Below are 16,964 nucleotides of genomic sequence, written 5' to 3'. Positions count from 1 at the left end.
TTATGATTAACTTTCACATAATATTTGAGATCTATCAAAAATTTTGACTGAGTTAGTCATTTTGTTGACGCTTGACAATATTTTTTTTACCTTAACGTGTCACTTCTTTCTTTTTTCTTTTCTTTATCTTTATTAACTTGGGTATTTCTTATTTATATTTCAATTGCTATTCCCCTTCCCGGTTTCCAGGCCAACATCCCTCTAACCCCTACCCTCTCCTTCTCTATGGGTGTTCCCCTATCTATCCTCCACCCATTACCGCCCTCCCCCCAACAATCACATTCACTGGGAGTTCAGTCTTGGCAGGAGCAAGGGTTTCCCCTTCCACTGGTGCTCTTACTAGGATATTCATTGCTACCAAAGAGGTGGAGCGCTGGGTCAGTCCATGTATAGTCTCTGGGTAGTGGCTTAGTCCCTGGAAGCTCTGGTTGCTTGGCATTGTTGTTCATATGGGGTCTCAAGCCCCTTCAAGCTCTTTCAGTCCTTTCTCTATTCCTTCAACGGGGGTCCCGTTCTCAGTTCAGTGGTTTGTTGCTGGCATTAGCCTATGTATTTGCTGTATTCTGGCTTTGTCTCTCAGGAGAGATCTACATCCGGTTGCACTTCTTTGTCAGCCTGCACTTCTTTGCTTCATCCATCTTATCTAATTGCGTGGCTGTATATGTATGGGCCACATGGGGGTAGGCTCTGAATGGGTTTTCTTTCTGCCTCTGTTCTCAACTTTGCCTCCCTATTCCCTCCCAAGGGTATTCTTGTTCTCCATTTAAAGAAGGAGTGAAGCGTTCGCATTTTGGTCATCCTTCTTGAGTTTCATGTGTTCTGTGCATCTAGGGTAATTCGAGTATTTGGGCTAATAGCCACTTATCAGTGAGTGCATACCATGTGTGTTTTTCTGTGATTGGGTTACCTCACTCATGGTGATATTTTCGAGTTCCATACATTTGCCTATGAATTTCATAAAGTCATTGTTTTTGATAGCTGGGTAATATTCCATTGTGTAGATGTACCACATTTTCTATATCCATTCCTCTGTTGAAGGGCATCTGGGTTCTTTCCAGCTTCTGGCTATTATAAATAAGGCTGCTATGAGCATAGTGGATCATCTGTCTTTGTTATATGTTGGGGCATCTTTTGGGAATATTCCCAAGAAAGGTATGAAGCTTGACATTATTAATTCTCCCATTTTTTCTGAGTTGTTTCTGATTTGATTGTATACCGCATAAAATTTACATAGTAAGTAAAGTTTATAACCTGCGGTCAATGTCTCAAAAAAGGAATTCCTATAGCAACGACAATTGATAATGACATATATATTTCTTTTACCTTTTCTATGTTCAATTATCCCTTTTGTGTGCATATTATAATAAAATTATTGATTTTGAATTACTTCACTTATTTGAATTGATATTTTTCTTTTCAGTTCTTGCTAAAAATATGTCCCAACCCATCTGGCTGTTTCAGTCTATAGATTTTTCTCTATTAGTGTTTGATCAAGTTCATGCTATTTAATAGTCAAAACTTAGTAAATTCATTCTCTGTTCCACATCTAGAACCTGTTATGACTCCTCATACAGGAAAAGGCTATTTGCATGTAAGGTTTAATGCAAATCTGGGTCATCTCAAAATTATTATTTTTTTAAAAAACTGTTCCCTAGAACATAGACATTATTATTTTTTTAAATCTGGAGAATTGAATGGGAATAGGTGAGAATGAATAGATTCAAAGTACAGGATATATCACTCAGCCTCCAAAATTCTGAAATTACAACCATCAATATGGTTTCTATATGCTCAGCCCAGGGAATGGCAATATTAGAAGGTGTGGCCTTGTTGGAGTATCTGTGTTACTGTGAGTGTGGGCTTTAAGACCCTTATCCTAGCTCTCTGGGAGCTGGTTTTCTGAAGCTAGCAGCCTTCAGATGAAGATGAAGCACTCTCATCTTCTCATGCACCATGCCTGCCTAGATGCTGCTATGTTCCCACTTTCATGATAATGGACTGAATCACTGAACCTACAAGCCAGCTCCAATGAAATGTTGTCTTTATAAGAATTGCCTTGGTCATGGTGTTTGTTCAAGCATGACAACCCTAAGACAAATATCCAATATTTTCTTTTAAACACTTAAAGATTGTATGTGTTTTTTTGAAAGTTCAAATATATTCTATAGTCAAAGCCCCTCCCTCATCCTTTATTTTATCCTTCCCAACCCACCCTCAACCCCCTTCTACTGCTCAGGAACCTCTATTTTCATTTCATTGTTAATGATTTACTGCAATTAATTAAAGTTTTTCATTAGAATGAGTAGGGGTACTTAAGTCTTGCTGTTGTTATATTTAGTTCACACTTTGTTGCATAGGCTTTTAAAATTCAGTTTATTGTATTTTAATATGTTCTTTATATTAATGTGCAATTTCACATAATATACTCTCTTCATTCATCTTTAGGTAGAATGCCATCTTTATCTCAACCAAATGAAACTGCTGGATTTCTGCAAGACAAATGGCATTATACTGGTTGCCTATGGAGTTCTGGGAACACAACGATATAACGGATGGTAACAAGTTTTTTACAATTAATCACAAATTAATAGTCATTTTTAGCATATCTTTAGTCTTGCAATTCAAAGTCTATATTCAAGTGATTTTCAAGTCGAGAGAATTTGCATTTTGGAAAAAATAAAAGATGATAATGATGTTGCACATGTCCAGGTACACACTTGGGGAACCCTGTTCCCTATGGACACCTTAGTGGTTATTTCCACCTTAGTGGAAATTCTTTCTATGCTATAGCTTGAAAAATTTAGCCTCCTTCCATTTCATTTCAGGGTAGACCAGAACTCCCCTGTTCTCTTGAATGAACCAGTTCTTAGTTCCATGGCAAAAAAATACAATCAAACTCCAGCCTTGATTGCCCTTCGCCATCAGTTGCAGCGTGGGATTGTGGTACTTAACACCAGTCTCAAAGAAGAGCGGATCAAAGAGAACATGAAGGTGATGAGTGAGACTGTGGGCTTCAAAATTGTTCATGTCAATTCACCATATGGACTTCTTTGGCAAAGCAGGAGCCTTGCATGAGCTGAGTTCTCCTACTTTACTTTCCCATGCTTACGTGTTTTATATACACCTGAATATTTATGTCCTATTCTGTGGTAGCACCATGTTTTTGCTACAATGGTGATTAGAATTGGACTGAACGTAGATTTTAGTCTCAGCATTGCATTGGCAGTGCACTTAGTAACCCTATGTGAGTGAAGCAATGCTTTGTATTTGGAAATGAGGCACTGGACTAGATAATTTTCAGTCTACAAATTATTTTGTACTTTTTTAGATTTATTTATTTAGTTATTTATTTATATCCCCAAAGATTCCCCATCCTGTGCTTGACAGACTCCTTTGTAAATGATGGGTCTGGGGGTGCCTGGAAGAGAATGGGGGACAAGGGATGCGAAGAAGGACACCAAGACAAGAGTCTGATCAAGGCGAAAACTTTATTTTTCCCCAAGGCTGAATTTATACCATAACATGGGTAAAGAGGGAGGAGGGATGTAAGAAACATTTACACAGACCAAGGACACAATATTCAGATAGTCATGGAGTTGGCTGTTGTTGACAGGTTGTCAGAAAAGTCACAGGTTTGTCATATCTATTAGTCAGCAGGATGTTGGTCTTTCAGAAAGGTTACAGATCATCACATTCTTGACGTCAGATGTATTTCTCAGCAAGGTCACAGCTTTATCATATTATTATGTTTTATATTAGTCTTCTGCAGCTGGATGGGGATTTTCCAAGAACCCAGTCATACTTAGTTGTAACCATAATAATGATAATAATGGAGGGCTCCAAGGGCATCACTCCCAACACTCCTTCACCCCATCCTCCCTTTTCTTCACCTCTGAAAAGGGTGGGCCCCCTGAGTGTCACCCAACCTTGATGCATCAAGTCTCTGTAGGATAGCTGCTCCCTCTCTTGCTGAGTTAAGGCAAGGCAGCCCTCTGCTACATATACGCATGTACCAGCGGCCTTCATCCATCCTGTGTATGCTCTTTGGTTGGTGACCCAGTCTCTGAGAGCTCCCAGGGGTCAAGTTTAGTTGACACTGTTGGTCTTCCTTTGAGGTTCCCATTCCCTTCAGGGCCTTTGATCCTTTCTCTAACACTCCCTAACGGGTTCCTGACATCTGTCCAGTGTTTGGCTATGCGTATCTGGTTCTGTTTCAGCCAGCTGTTGGGTAGAACCTCTCAGAGAACAGTTATGCTAGGCTCCTGTCTAATGGAATATCATAAACAGTGTCAGGGATTGGTGCTTGCCCATGGGATGGGTTTCAAGTTGGGTCAGTTATTGGTTGACCATTTCTTCAATCCCTGCTCTATCTTTGTCCTTGTCTTTCTTTTGGACAGAACAAATTTTAGGTCAAAATTTTATGGGCGAGTTGTTGTCCTTAACCCTCTACTAGAAAGCTTACGTGGCTATACAAGGTGGTCTGTTTAGGTTCCATGTCCCCATTATTAGGCATCTCAGTTAAGGTTCCCCCCATTTGACTCCTGGGAGTTTCTCCAATCCCAGGTCTCAGGGACTTCCTAAAGATAACCCTACCCTTTATCTTTGGCAGCTGCAGATTTTCATTCATTCTTGTGCCCCTCTGGCCCTCTCTTCTGTCTCTTCCTTCTTCCCTATTTCCCTATCTCTCCCGTCTCCCACCCAGGTTTCTCCCTTCCCTCTGCCTCCCATGACTATTTCTTTTTTGCCCCTTCTAAGTGGGATTTAAACATCCACTCTTGGACCTTCCTTATTTTTTAACTTCTTTGGGTCTGTGGGGTGTATCATGAGTATTCTGTACTTTATGGCTTAAATCCACTTATCAGTCAGTTTATACCATACATATTCTTTGGGATCTGAGTCATCTGACTCAGGATGATACTTTCTAGTTGTATCCATTTTCCTGCAAAATTCATGATGTCTTTGTCTTTAATAGCTAAGTAATATTCTATTTTTTAAATGAACCACATTTTATATACATTATTTAGTTGAGGGACATCTGGATTGTTTGTAGTTTTTTGAAATTACAAATAAATCCACTATAAACATAGTGGAGTACTTGTCCCAGTGGTGTGGCAGAACATCGTTTGAGTATATGCCCTAGAGTGGTATCACCAGGTCTTATGTGACTGTTTACAATTTTCTGAGAAAATGCTAGATTGATTTTCAGAGTAGTTGGACAAGCCCACCCGAAATGGGGGAGTGCTCCTGTTTCTTTACCTCCTCACCAGCATGTGCTGTCACCTGGGTTTTTGATCTTAGCCATTCTGGTTGGGAGGTAGAATCTCAGGGTCAGATTGATTTTCATTTTTCTGATGACTAGGGATGTTGAACATTTCTTGAAGTGATTCTCATATAATTCTAGATTCTTTTGTTGAGAATTCTCTCTTTAGTTCTGTGCCCAATCTTAAAATTGGGTTATTTGGTTTGTTGTAATCTAACTTCCTGAGTTCTTTACCTTTTGTAATTTTCATATTAGGTATTCTGCTTCTATTCTGTCTCATTTATACATAAAAAGGATAATTCTGTAATTTTTCTTGATATCCCACTTTTGTTTTAATAACTTTCAAATATTCAGGTGATTTTGCATCTGTGTCTGTCAACTAAATGGGTAAGTTGGTATATGATTGCTATTTTTATTCTTTGAATTGATTTTAAGATCAATACTAGTGACATATGGGCCCATTTATTTCAATGTGTTAGTAATTATAAATTATCCAGTTGATCAAACTTCCTAAAGTATATTAAATAAATATCCATGGAAGCCAGTTCTTAATTACTTTGAATAACATTAATATTAGTAGAATGTCGGTGTAAGTGATGCTTAAAATAACATTTTCCTATTTTGAGTGTTCTTTGATCAGACATGAAAATAAAACTATATACATGATAATTACTGAACTGTATCACACATTTAGACAATTTTGTTTCTGGTTTAGATCTTCTAAGTATCTTTTTCTTTTCTGAATGTGCCAGATTTCTTTCCTCCTCATATTTCATTCAAATCTCCCTTGTCTGTTTATTGTGGATGGATTCAATATGTGGAAGAATTTTGAATGATACTGTCCTTGGTGTTTAATTTCTCACTTGAGTGTTTTGCTTAATCTTTGTATTTTATGAGAGCTGAGAAATTTTCAAGCATTTTGTCATGCACCCTTCTTCCTAGTTCAGTTGGTGCATTTATAATGTGCAGCTTGGCAAACATGCAGTCTAAATATGTAAATTGTAAAAATATTTTCTATCTGTGTGGTAGGTTTTTGAATTCCAGCTGAGTCCAGAAGATATGAAAGTCCTTGATGACCTGAACAGAAATTTGCGGTACATAGCTGGTGGAATGTAAGTGACTTTAATAACATGTTTACTCCATTTATTTTCAGGAGGAATGCTTGTAAAATTATCACAATAAATGCAAATCAGGTAGAGGAAATCAGAGCCTGGATCAGGAAAAGGAATTTCTGGAATTCTTTCTAGTCTGTTCTGAGTTCTGGTCTTATAGAAGCAGGGTGAGAAGACACAGGGTCATCTTTATCTGTTGTTTCCTGAAGGTTGATACTGTTTTGAGGAGCAGGCTGGATAAGTCCACAGCACTATTGAATTTTCATCTTCCCTGTGGTGGCCTGAATCTGCATGTCCTGTGAATATGCACAGCAGACATATCAAGGAGCCCATTGAAAACTTCTAATTTCAATATCGTGCCACCATGTATTTTCCTCTAGCACTTGATCTTCCTAAATATATGACCCGCAACTTTGGAGTCTATGTCATCATCTGCATATGAAATTTTTAACTGCAGTCAGGAAATCCAATGGTTTTAATAGTTTGAAAAACGACTTCTTTCCTGATGTGTTTTTTGTTTGGGAACTAAATATTGAGGTTGGAGAGCTGCTGGCTTGATGTGTTCAATAGTACATTTGGTATGGTAGATTTTCTGAAATATTAAGAGGTCAATGTAGAGTACTAAGAAATTATTGAGAAGACATTGAAGACCCAGGGATATGTTGAAAGATGGCTCAGTCCAGTAAAGCACTTGCCTTGAAAATATGATTAAAACCTGGGTGCAGTAGTGTGCTCTGGTAATCCAAGTGTCCTGAAGGTGAAAACATGTGGATCTGTTGGGCTTGCAGGTCAGCCCTTCTATGTTAACTGTGAGTACAAGGTCAGTGAAGGACCCTGCCCCAAAAAAGAGGTGAATACATTCTTGAGTATTACACCTAAATGTTCCTAGGTCCTCTGCATTCATGGGCATATGTGTCTATGTGCATATGCATCTGTAATCATGAATAAACCTTCTCACACATGTACAGGGACACACACATATTTAAAAAAATGATACTATATGGAAACTGCTGTAGAGAATTTAAAGCCCAAGAAGCTATATCATTCATTCTACATATAAGGCAATAGAATTCAAGACAAGATGTATTATGAATGAGGGAAAGCAGTGGAAAAATTAATTCAAAATAAAAAATAATATACAAAATTATAAGCATAATGCAAAATAGCATTTAATAAAAATTTCTAGTATGTTTTTATTTTTAACAGTATACAGAAATATCAATAAAGTTGTACATATTTCAAAGAGACAGAGATGTTATTTGTATTATTCTCAGGAAATAATCTTTTAACTCCTTAAAATTTGTGTGACTTGGCCTGGTGATTAACTCATTGGATGTGAGATTTTTGTTGTGAACAAATACTGTTTCTATGTCTGAATCAAAGCCACTATACTTTATTTGGCAAGTAGCTAATGAGTGATAATTTTGAAATTGAAATTAAATGGCAGTATATTAGACATTATATTTACAGCACTACTTTAGAAAATGAAGTGTTAAGTTACAAATCCACTAAACACACAAAAACTGGGCAGTGCATACTCCAAAATACTGGTATTTATGTAATATGGTATTATTCCATCTGACTCTTATTGATTTAGAAGAATTTATTTAGACTCATAATTATTTAGAGATATTTAATTGTAAATATAACATACACATTTATTTTTGTCTGATTATATGGTATTACTATGACAATGGACTTCATTATTTTCATTTAATTTTAAAATATTTTCACCTGTTTTCTTGTTATTGTATTCTTTTGTCATACACTACATCCTGATTACACTTTGCCCTCTCTATATTCCTCCCAGTTCTTCATCAGTTCCCTTCCTCTCCAGATCCATGACCTGTCTGTCTCTTATTACAAAAAAAAAAAGGTTTCTAAGAGATAACAACCAATCATTTCAAAATAGGTTATAATAGGACAAAGTAAGTTATCTTTATTTTGCTTTCCAAAATAGAATGTAATAAGATAAAAATAAAACACCACACTGATGTGGGACAAGAAAACCCAACAGAAAGAAAAGAACCCTAAGAGCAGGCACAAGAGTCAGAGAACCACTCACTCATATACTTAGGATCCTTACAAAAATTCTAAGCCGAAATGAACCAGATTCTTTAATGATCTTTCTACAGTCCTTAGACTCAATGATCATAAAAACATTAATTAAATGTTAATTAAACATTAATTAAACATTAATTAAAGACTTAAGATCATAAAAACAAATGCAACTGAAAACAAAAGAAATTAAATATCAATAACTATATCTCCTCCTAATATTTTTAATTTGGTACATTTATTTATATGTACCTATGTGTATATGTATGTGTGTGGGCACATGTCATGGAGATCAGATGACTACTTGCCACAGAAGCTTCTCTTCTAATATATAGGTCCTAGGAATCAAACTCAGGTTGTCAATTGGTAGGTAGAGCCTTCCCCAACCGAGCCATCCTACCATTTTCAATTAGTCCTTGGTTTCTTGTTTAGAACAATGTTTGCTTTCCTTGAGGATTTTTAACATAAAGGATTGACAATCTTTGTATTTAAAATACATTATTTTTAAATTATTATTTAAATGCTTTTTAATTGTATGGGTTTTGTCTATATGTATGTCTGTGTACCACATGTATTCCAGGCCCCATATAGGTTAGAAGAGGGCATAGTATCCCCTATAACTGTAGTTGCAGGTCGTTGTGAGCCACCATGTAGGTGTCATGAATAGCACCTGGGTCCTCTGGAGGAGCAGCCAGTGATTTTAAAGACTGAGACATTTCTCCAGCTTTTCTTCTTTGTGTTTGTTTGTTTGTTCTTTTGTTTGTTTTTGATAGATACATGTTTGAACATTTGATTATTTTCTATTTGTTGAGTACTAGAGAAAGGAGAATAACAATAATCTGAATCAATTATCTATTGTTTTCCTTTCAAGTAGAAAGCAATGCTTTTGAAAGGAAGGAAGGAAGATTGTATGCCTTAGGGAAAGAAACTTTTATACTTTTACATGAAAATCAGCTTCATAGAAATCACTCCTGTAGACATGGAACGACCCACTGCATTATGTATGCATTCTTTGTCGTTGCAGATTTGAAGGCCACCCTAATTTTCCGTTTTTGGATGAATACTAACATCTTCAGGGAAGATGTCTCCCGAAAGACCTATGGTTGGAACACTGCTCAGCTGCTGCTGAGACTTGTCACTTGTCTACAGACTTGTCACTTCTGCTTTGTTGCAGTTGAGAACTTCCTGGAGCTACTCTTCAGCTAAGACAAAAAAAATAAATAAATAAAAATAAAAATAAAAATAAAAAATACCACTCTGAAAACAAATTAAAAAAAAAAGACACATTCTTCAGTAGTTATCAATGGCACTGTATTGTTTAAATGCTTTGTCTTCCTCTGACACTTGATGACCCCAAATTAAGTTGGCTAGAGTCCCTGTTTACGGTATGGCAGAAGGTAACAGTCACTTTAGAAACAGCTCTTCCACAAGAATGGTAGAGCTTTGGTCCTTTGAGGATGAATGTTAGCCTTTATTTATTAGTCTAGGTTTCTTCAGCTCAAGGTTGGAAAAAGTGTACCATGTAGTAAGGAAGACTGAGGAGAGTGAACAATGAACCCTGAGCTACATTAAGCATTTCAGGCATAGAAGTTCTAACATTTATAGAATGAGATTTAACTCACAAGGGTTGTCAGAGTTGGGTGAGAGATGAATCAGCTGGCAGAGTTCATGAGATTCCAATAAGAAGCAAAACATTATTCCTGGAGATAACTTTTATTTATTTATTTATTTATTTATTTATTTATTTATTTATTCTTTCCTTATATACCACAGCACCACTGAAGTTTTTCCTCTCTCTACACTTTCCACTCCCGCCCCCATACCTCCTCTTCCCCAGATTCCCTCTTCCCCAGATCCACTGATCCTTCATTTCCTTTCAGAAAAGAACAGGCTTCCCAGTGACATCATCCAAACATGGTATAACATGTTAGAGTAAGACGAGGCACGGACTCTCATATCAAGTCTGGACAAGGCAACTCGGTAGGAGGGAAAGGATCTCAAAAGAGTCAGAGACACACCCCACTCCACTGTTAGGAGTCTCACCAGCACACCAAGCTACACAATCATAACATATATTCAGAGGAGCTATCTCAGATCCATACAGGCTTTCCTATTATTGCTTCAGTCTCTGTGAGCCCCTATGAGCCTTTTTTAGTTGATCATGTGGGTATGGTTCTCCAGGGCCCTCAACTCCTCTGGCTTTACAATTCTTCCTCCCCCTCTTCCACAGGGTTTCCTAACCTCCACTTAATGTTTGGCTGTGGGTCTCTGTATCTGCTCCAATCGGTTGCTGAATGAAACCTCTCTGATGATGATTATATTAGATGGTGGTCTATGAGTATAGCAGAATATCATCAGGAACAATTTCATGGCTTTTTTTTTTAAACCATAGCAGTCACGGTTTGTTCTATCTTAGGTTTCTGGGTTATCCAGCCTCTAGTTCCTGGCCATCTAGGCAGTGTCAAATGTAAGCCTTCTCTTGTGGAGTTGGTGTCAAGACAGGCCAGCCATTGGTTGGCCACTCCCACAAGTTCTGCCCCACCTTCATCTGAGCATGTCTTGCAGGCAGGACATCTTATAGGTCAAAGGATTTGTAGCTCAGTTGATGTACAAATCACACCACTGGAAGACTCGCCTGGTTAGAGAAGATGCCTGGTTCAGGCTCCATATCTCACTTTACTAGGATTCTTCTCTAGGTTCGCCCTTGTAGATTCCAGGGAGTTTCCATTCCACCAAGCTCACATATGGCTCTCCAAATGTACACAGTTCCAATTGTCTCTCTCCGTATTATGCTTCCCCAGCTCACATCTGATTCTCTGTTCTTCCCATCCCCACCCACTCCTAGTCCACCTACAAGGTTTCTATTCTATTCTATTTTCCCTTACCAGCAAGATCCATGTACATCCCTCTCAATCCCTGGTGGATTTGGATTAGATGGGATTAACTTGGAGGAATAAAGGGAAAGGAAACTGTAATCAGGATATATTATGGAAAATTTTTTAAATTCACCAGAAGGAAAAAAGTTGAAAAAAATAATTGTTCTCTATGTGGCACCTGGTGTCAGGGCTGGGGAAATCCTTTAACATCCTCATTCAGAGACTCTATACTGGAAAAACCCTGCAATCCAAATGCATGTGTTTTTGTGATCATTAAAGGACTTTCATAAAGGCCATTTCATGGATGCTGCAGGACTGAGAACATCTGTGAGAGCAGAGCCAGAGGGAAGCTGGTGGGTCTGTCAGACTGCTAGGATTTGAACTTGAGCCTTTTGAATTCAGGATCTCCAAATGCATCGTGATTCCTGTCCCTTGGACTGTAAGGTTTATTTAGGTAATCTCGGAAACAGTGGTGACAAGACTGAATTAGAACAGGTCTTTGGCTATTATGGACCACTCTGGAGTGTGTGGGTGGAGGAACACCATCTAGCTGCCACATAAGATTGGAACTGTCGAATGGTGAAAAGAGAAGTCAGAATTGTGACTCACCTCTCTCTTAGGGTTGTCCTCCTTGAGATGTTTACTGCAGGAAGAGTCCTCCACTTCCACACAGATCCCCTAGGAGATGCTTTTCCCAAAGCCTGAGCAGGCCACTTTCTAGAGACAGGATAAGATAAAGGTCTCTGTCTCCTGAGAGAAATCACAAGCCATCTCTATACTTCTTTAGATCACATCAACGATCTATGTCAAATGAAAAGAAATAAAGACTAGTTTGCAAAAGTGGTGTACAGGAAATAACTTCATTTGACAGGAGTAGGTATAGGAAATTAAAGTTTTGTTTGAGACTTCATAAGCTTGGTACGTTTTAAAAATGTTTTAGCTGTTCAAGTTTGTTTTGTTTCTTGGAACAGTGACACACAAAGCGATGTGATTCTCTGTGGTTTTAAATGGATCCTGTGAAGTATGTGATATCAAGAATTGTTACTTTACAATGCTCCCTTAAGCAAGATTGAATTTTCTTTGAATTTTAGTTTTTCATAGACTGAAATAAACCTAGGTCCTGCCCAGTTTTAAGTGTGATGTACTAATGACATCAAGCAACGGGTGGGATTGAAAATAACTGTAGTGCCTCTAATAGCTGAGACACGGTGGCACTGTGAGTGAAATGGATATCAGTCTGTAAAGCTGCTGTGAACACAAGCCAGAAGATAAAGGGTGGGAACCACACTCTAACGGTTTTCAAAGTGGTCACTTCAAGGTAGCATCATACAGATGCAGAGCTGTTGTAATGTTTTTATTTGGAAATGTAAAACTTAGGTATCTACCAGTGCCCTATCAGTTTGAGGGTGCACTGTAAAGCTGACCTTTTCAGTTACTGAGCAAGATTTGCTTTTTCATGCTGTCATTTGTAATATGTTTGTGGGAATCCTTGGGATTAAAGTTTTAGCAAGAAGAAGAAGAGGAAGAAGAAGAGGAAGAAGAAGAGGAAGAAGAAGAGGAAGAAGAAGAGGAAGAAGAAGAGGAAGAAGAAGAGGAAGAAGAAGAAGAAGAAGAAGAAGAGGAAGAAGAGGAGGAAGAAGAAGAAGGAGGAGGAGGAGGAAGAGGAAGAAGAAGAAGAGGAAGAAGAAGAGGAAGAAGAAGAGGAAGGAGAAGAGGAAGGAGAAGAAGAGGAGGAAGAAGAAGAAGAAGAAGAAGAAGAAGAAGAAGAAGAAGAAGAAGAAGAAGAGGAGGAGGAGGAGGAGGAGGAGGAGGAGGAGGAGGAGGAGGAGAAGAAGAAGAAGAAGAAGAAGAAGAAGAAGAAGAAGAAGAAGAAGAAGAAGAAGAAGAAGAAGAAGAAGAGGAGGAGGAGGAGGAGGAAGGAGGAGGAGGAGGAGGAGGAGGAGGAGAAGAAGAAGAAGAAGGAGGAGGAGGAGGAGGAGGAGGAGGAGAAGAAGAAGAAGGAGAAGAAGAAGACAGGAGGAGGAGGAGAACAACGACAACAACAACAACAACAACAACAACAACAACTTTTATGGAGCTGCTGTCTTTCCATGTTCCAATGACATCATGTTTTGGCTCCTCAGCTATGTTCCTTTTCATTTCAGTGGCTCCGACTTGGGATGCAAGCAGTGCAGGATCTCAGACAGCTCCTCACAGAAAATCCCACCAAGAACAGAGAGAAACAAGTGCGTGTAAGCTGGAGGTCTGTGTCTAGCTTTCATCCAGTTTTCTTCCTTGTTACACAGCTCCTATCTGATCCCTGGGGAATTGTGCCATCCGTATTGGGATGGGTCTTCTCCCACCAATTACAAATCAAGGCAGTTCCCCAAAGATGGATTCACAGGCAAATCTGATACAGGTGATCTCTCAACTGAGGCTCTTTTCTCAGGCTAGGTTGTGATGTGGCAAACCCTGGCTATGAGCAAATTCCTTTACACAGTCTGTTGGTCTGTTTAGTGTTGTTCTCTTATTTTTGTGGCTCTTGTTGTTGATCCCCAGTTTAAAACTGCCAAATAACAGTGCCTGTTGACCTGTGTTCCAAAGCCAAGAGGCTGCCATATGTTGTATGGACAAACAAGTGTGTTAGATAAACAGGAGTTTTTACCTATTGGCTGAGTTCAATGTCAATCAATCTAGTGTGTTTTTAAAAACATATTTTTTGAACAGAAACACACAAACAATGCTAGTGATGGAACTGTTACAGCACATTCTTAAATGCAACTTAACTCGGTAATTCTGTCAGAAGCAACAATTTAGCACTTACTAATTTAAGGTTAAAAGAGACTTTAGAAAATACTGAAAATATGAAGAGTACATTTAACATTGGGTAAAATATGAAATTACAACATGTATCCTAGTTTCGTTTTTGTTACTATGACAAAATTCCATGACACAAACAACTTAGGGATAGGGATAGAAGGGTTTATTTGGCTTACAATTCCAGGTTATAGGGCAATACTGAGGGGAAGTCAAAGTAGGAATTTAAGTAGTTATATCATATCCAGTCAAGAGCAGAGAGAAAATAAACACATGGATGTAACTTTAATTTGTTCAAACCTTATTTTTCATGATGTTCTTAAATGCTTTTGAAAGACCTCCAAAGTGGGGAGACCCTCACTCAAGTCTCAGGATGACACGACCCCCAAGAACTCACGAGAGACTGATCTTGATGCAATTAACAAGAGGTTTATTGAGAGGGATGAAAGAAACCAGCACGCTGGGGTCAAGACTTGTATCCCACACAGGGATAGAGGAGTTTGATCTCGAATGGCTGGGAGAAGGGGTATTTAAAGGAAAAACCATACCGAATCACAAGGAAGAAGCTCCTGTTTCTCATGATTGTTTAATCCTGCTATTATCTGAACCAGCTGGTACAATTTAGCTAGTTCCTGGAAGAAGTGACTGAAACAGTTGTGCAATTACTCTTTCTGAGGTCACCTAGTTCCTGGAACAGGCAGTTCCAGGGCCCAACTATTTTGCTTCCTTTTGGCTTCAACTTTTGTCTAGGGGGGGGCAATTTTGCTCATAGCCAGTGCTTGCCACATCACAACCTAGCCTGAGAAAAGAGCCTCAGTTGAGAGATCACCTGTATCAGATTTGCCTGTGAGCCCATCTTTGGGGGACTGCCTTGATTTGTAATTGGTGGGAGAAGACCCATCCCAATATGGATGGCACAATTCCCCAGGGATCAGATAGGAGCTGTGTAACAAGGAAGAAAACTGGATGAAAGCTAGTTCCTGGAACAGGCAATTCCAGGGCTTGACTATTTTTCTTTCTTTTGGCTTCAACTTTTGTCTATGGGCCAATTTTAAAATTTTACCTTTCACTTTAACTTCCCTTTTAGTCCACCAGAGGTAGTGGGAAAAAAAGATACAGCGGATGTGGACCTGTTTAGAAAGGTTCTTTAGCCCAACTCCCTCCTATGTTGCCTAGAAATTGGCAGTTCAGTACACAGGTTAGCAGTGGAAGCTCAATCCACTCTCAAACACTCCATGGATACACCAGCAGTCCAGTATGGTATAGCAGAATCGGGATAGCAACCATGAACCAGCAGCCATGGCACTACCTAGTGGAGACAACTGTAGGGAGTGGCACGGCGAAGTAAAGATGGCGCCGACAGCCAGCCCCATCCGACTGTGAATAACTTACCGCACTTGCGCAGGCTTGTCCCCTGTCAGGGCAGCTGTATGATAATGAGGTGAATCTGGCACCCTCCTAACAACAGTACTGCGCATGCGTGGGGTTTTGCACCTGACGTCAGCCTGGCTGGGGCGGTACTATGCTAATGAAAGTTCATGCCGCACCAATCCCTGGAGGACAAGTAGTGGGGTGACTCGTGCCCCACCAATCCCTGAAAGATAATTAGCATACTGTTGTGTATATAAGGTGAGCGGCTTTGCCACTCGGCACCGTAATATTTGAAGCTGTAACACTTGGAGCTGTAACACTTGGAGCTGTAACACTTGGAGCGGTAACACTTGGAGCTGTAACACTTAGGGCTGGCTGCTACTGCCGCCGCCTCCCCGTATCAAGAATGAAGGTGTCCTGCAGTAAAGGCTGTTGAGAAGAATCCAACCATGTCGCGTCTTCCTTGCCGGCCGAGGTGGGCGCGACAGACAACCAGGACTCAGCCTTGGCTCAAGTCAGCAGGAGGGACCAGGAGGGACAGATTTCAGGAGATGTTCTCAGCTGTGCCTCTCTCAGGGAAGTGAAGATCAGTAGAGATGAGAGACCCAAAAGCATTCCATAGCTACCTCTATAAGTAAGCCTCCCTCAGCTTCTGTCACTGTCCTTCAATCCTATTTACACCCTCCAAACATCATGTGTCCTCCTTGTTGTGTCTTGCCTCAGCATTTGCATCTGTCTCAGCTGACATCACTCTGCCAATGAGCTCAAGTTCACAGAAGTGGCAAGAAACTGCAGCACACTACCAGAGAGGTTTTTGTTTTTTGTTTGTTTTTTCTTTTTCTTTTTTTTTTTTTTGTGCATTTCTCCCTGTAGAGTCCTAACAAATGCAGTTCAACTATACAATATAAGCATGTTGTTAGCAAAAAACCCTTCATCACATGTCTTTTCACATGCTTGCATTAGGAGAACATCCTTTGATCTGTATCTGCTTCAGCTAAATGTTCCTTCACGAGTCTGCCTTAGTTTTTTATCTGTGTCTACTTTAGCTAAATGTTTCTTCACTTGTTTGCCCCAGCAAATGAGGATGCAACCGACTTTCCAAAGAACCCTTAAGTTTCCACTTCACATGGATCTTTGCTTACTTGTGTGTTTTCAGCTAGCTTTTTCCTCTATATAGTATCCATGATGCCTGCCTAGGGAATGGTAACACTCACAGTGGGCTATTTCATCCTACATCAATTAACAGTAAAGACAATCTCTCACAGGCCAAACTGATATGTGCACATATGAATGATTTTAGCTTGTGTCAAGTTGACACAAGTTATAAATAAGACCGCTTATATCCCATGAATCAACATCTAATGTTCTGAAGCATTGGACAGAAGGTAGTTTTACTACTGAGAGCAATTACAGCCCAGTGGCAGGAACACTATTCTGAGTCTTGTTAGTTCCCCCATTGGTTTTCTGGGCAATATCACTCTTTTCTGTTCA

At 39.3% G+C, this 16,964-nt stretch overlaps 1 protein-coding gene and 1 pseudogene across 5 annotated transcripts in view; both read left to right on the top strand.

Moving 5' to 3' along the window:
* Nucleotides 1–9,726, top strand: part of Akr1c2 (aldo-keto reductase family 1, member C2) — a 48,252-nt gene extending 38,526 nt beyond the window's left edge. For 4 of the 5 annotated variants that reach the window (XM_006254185.5, XM_006254183.5, XM_063276235.1 and 1 more), the window contains 4 exons: nucleotides 2,446–2,555; nucleotides 2,826–2,991; nucleotides 6,290–6,372; nucleotides 9,455–9,726. In XM_006254185.5, coding sequence (XP_006254247.1) covers nucleotides 2,446–2,555; nucleotides 2,826–2,991; nucleotides 6,290–6,372; nucleotides 9,455–9,497 — 402 coding nt within the window. In that variant the 3' untranslated portion in view covers nucleotides 9,498–9,726. The remainder of the gene's footprint in view (nucleotides 1–2,445; nucleotides 2,556–2,825; nucleotides 2,992–6,289; nucleotides 6,373–9,454) is intronic. The other variant, NM_001013057.1, reaches the window with a different exon arrangement.
* A 117-nt stretch (nucleotides 9,727–9,843) lies between these two features.
* On the top strand, nucleotides 9,844–13,085 carry Srsf3-ps9 (serine and arginine rich splicing factor 3, pseudogene 9; annotated as a pseudogene).
* The last annotated feature ends 3,879 nt before the right edge of the window (nucleotides 13,086–16,964 follow it).

The sequence above is a fragment of the Rattus norvegicus genome, chromosome 17 (assembly GCF_036323735.1).
Source record: "Rattus norvegicus strain BN/NHsdMcwi chromosome 17, GRCr8, whole genome shotgun sequence".
In the NCBI taxonomy this organism is placed as follows: Eukaryota; Metazoa; Chordata; class Mammalia; order Rodentia; family Muridae; genus Rattus; species Rattus norvegicus.
Note: the sequence above shows the minus strand (reverse complement) of the source record. Positions and strands in the feature narration are given on the sequence as shown.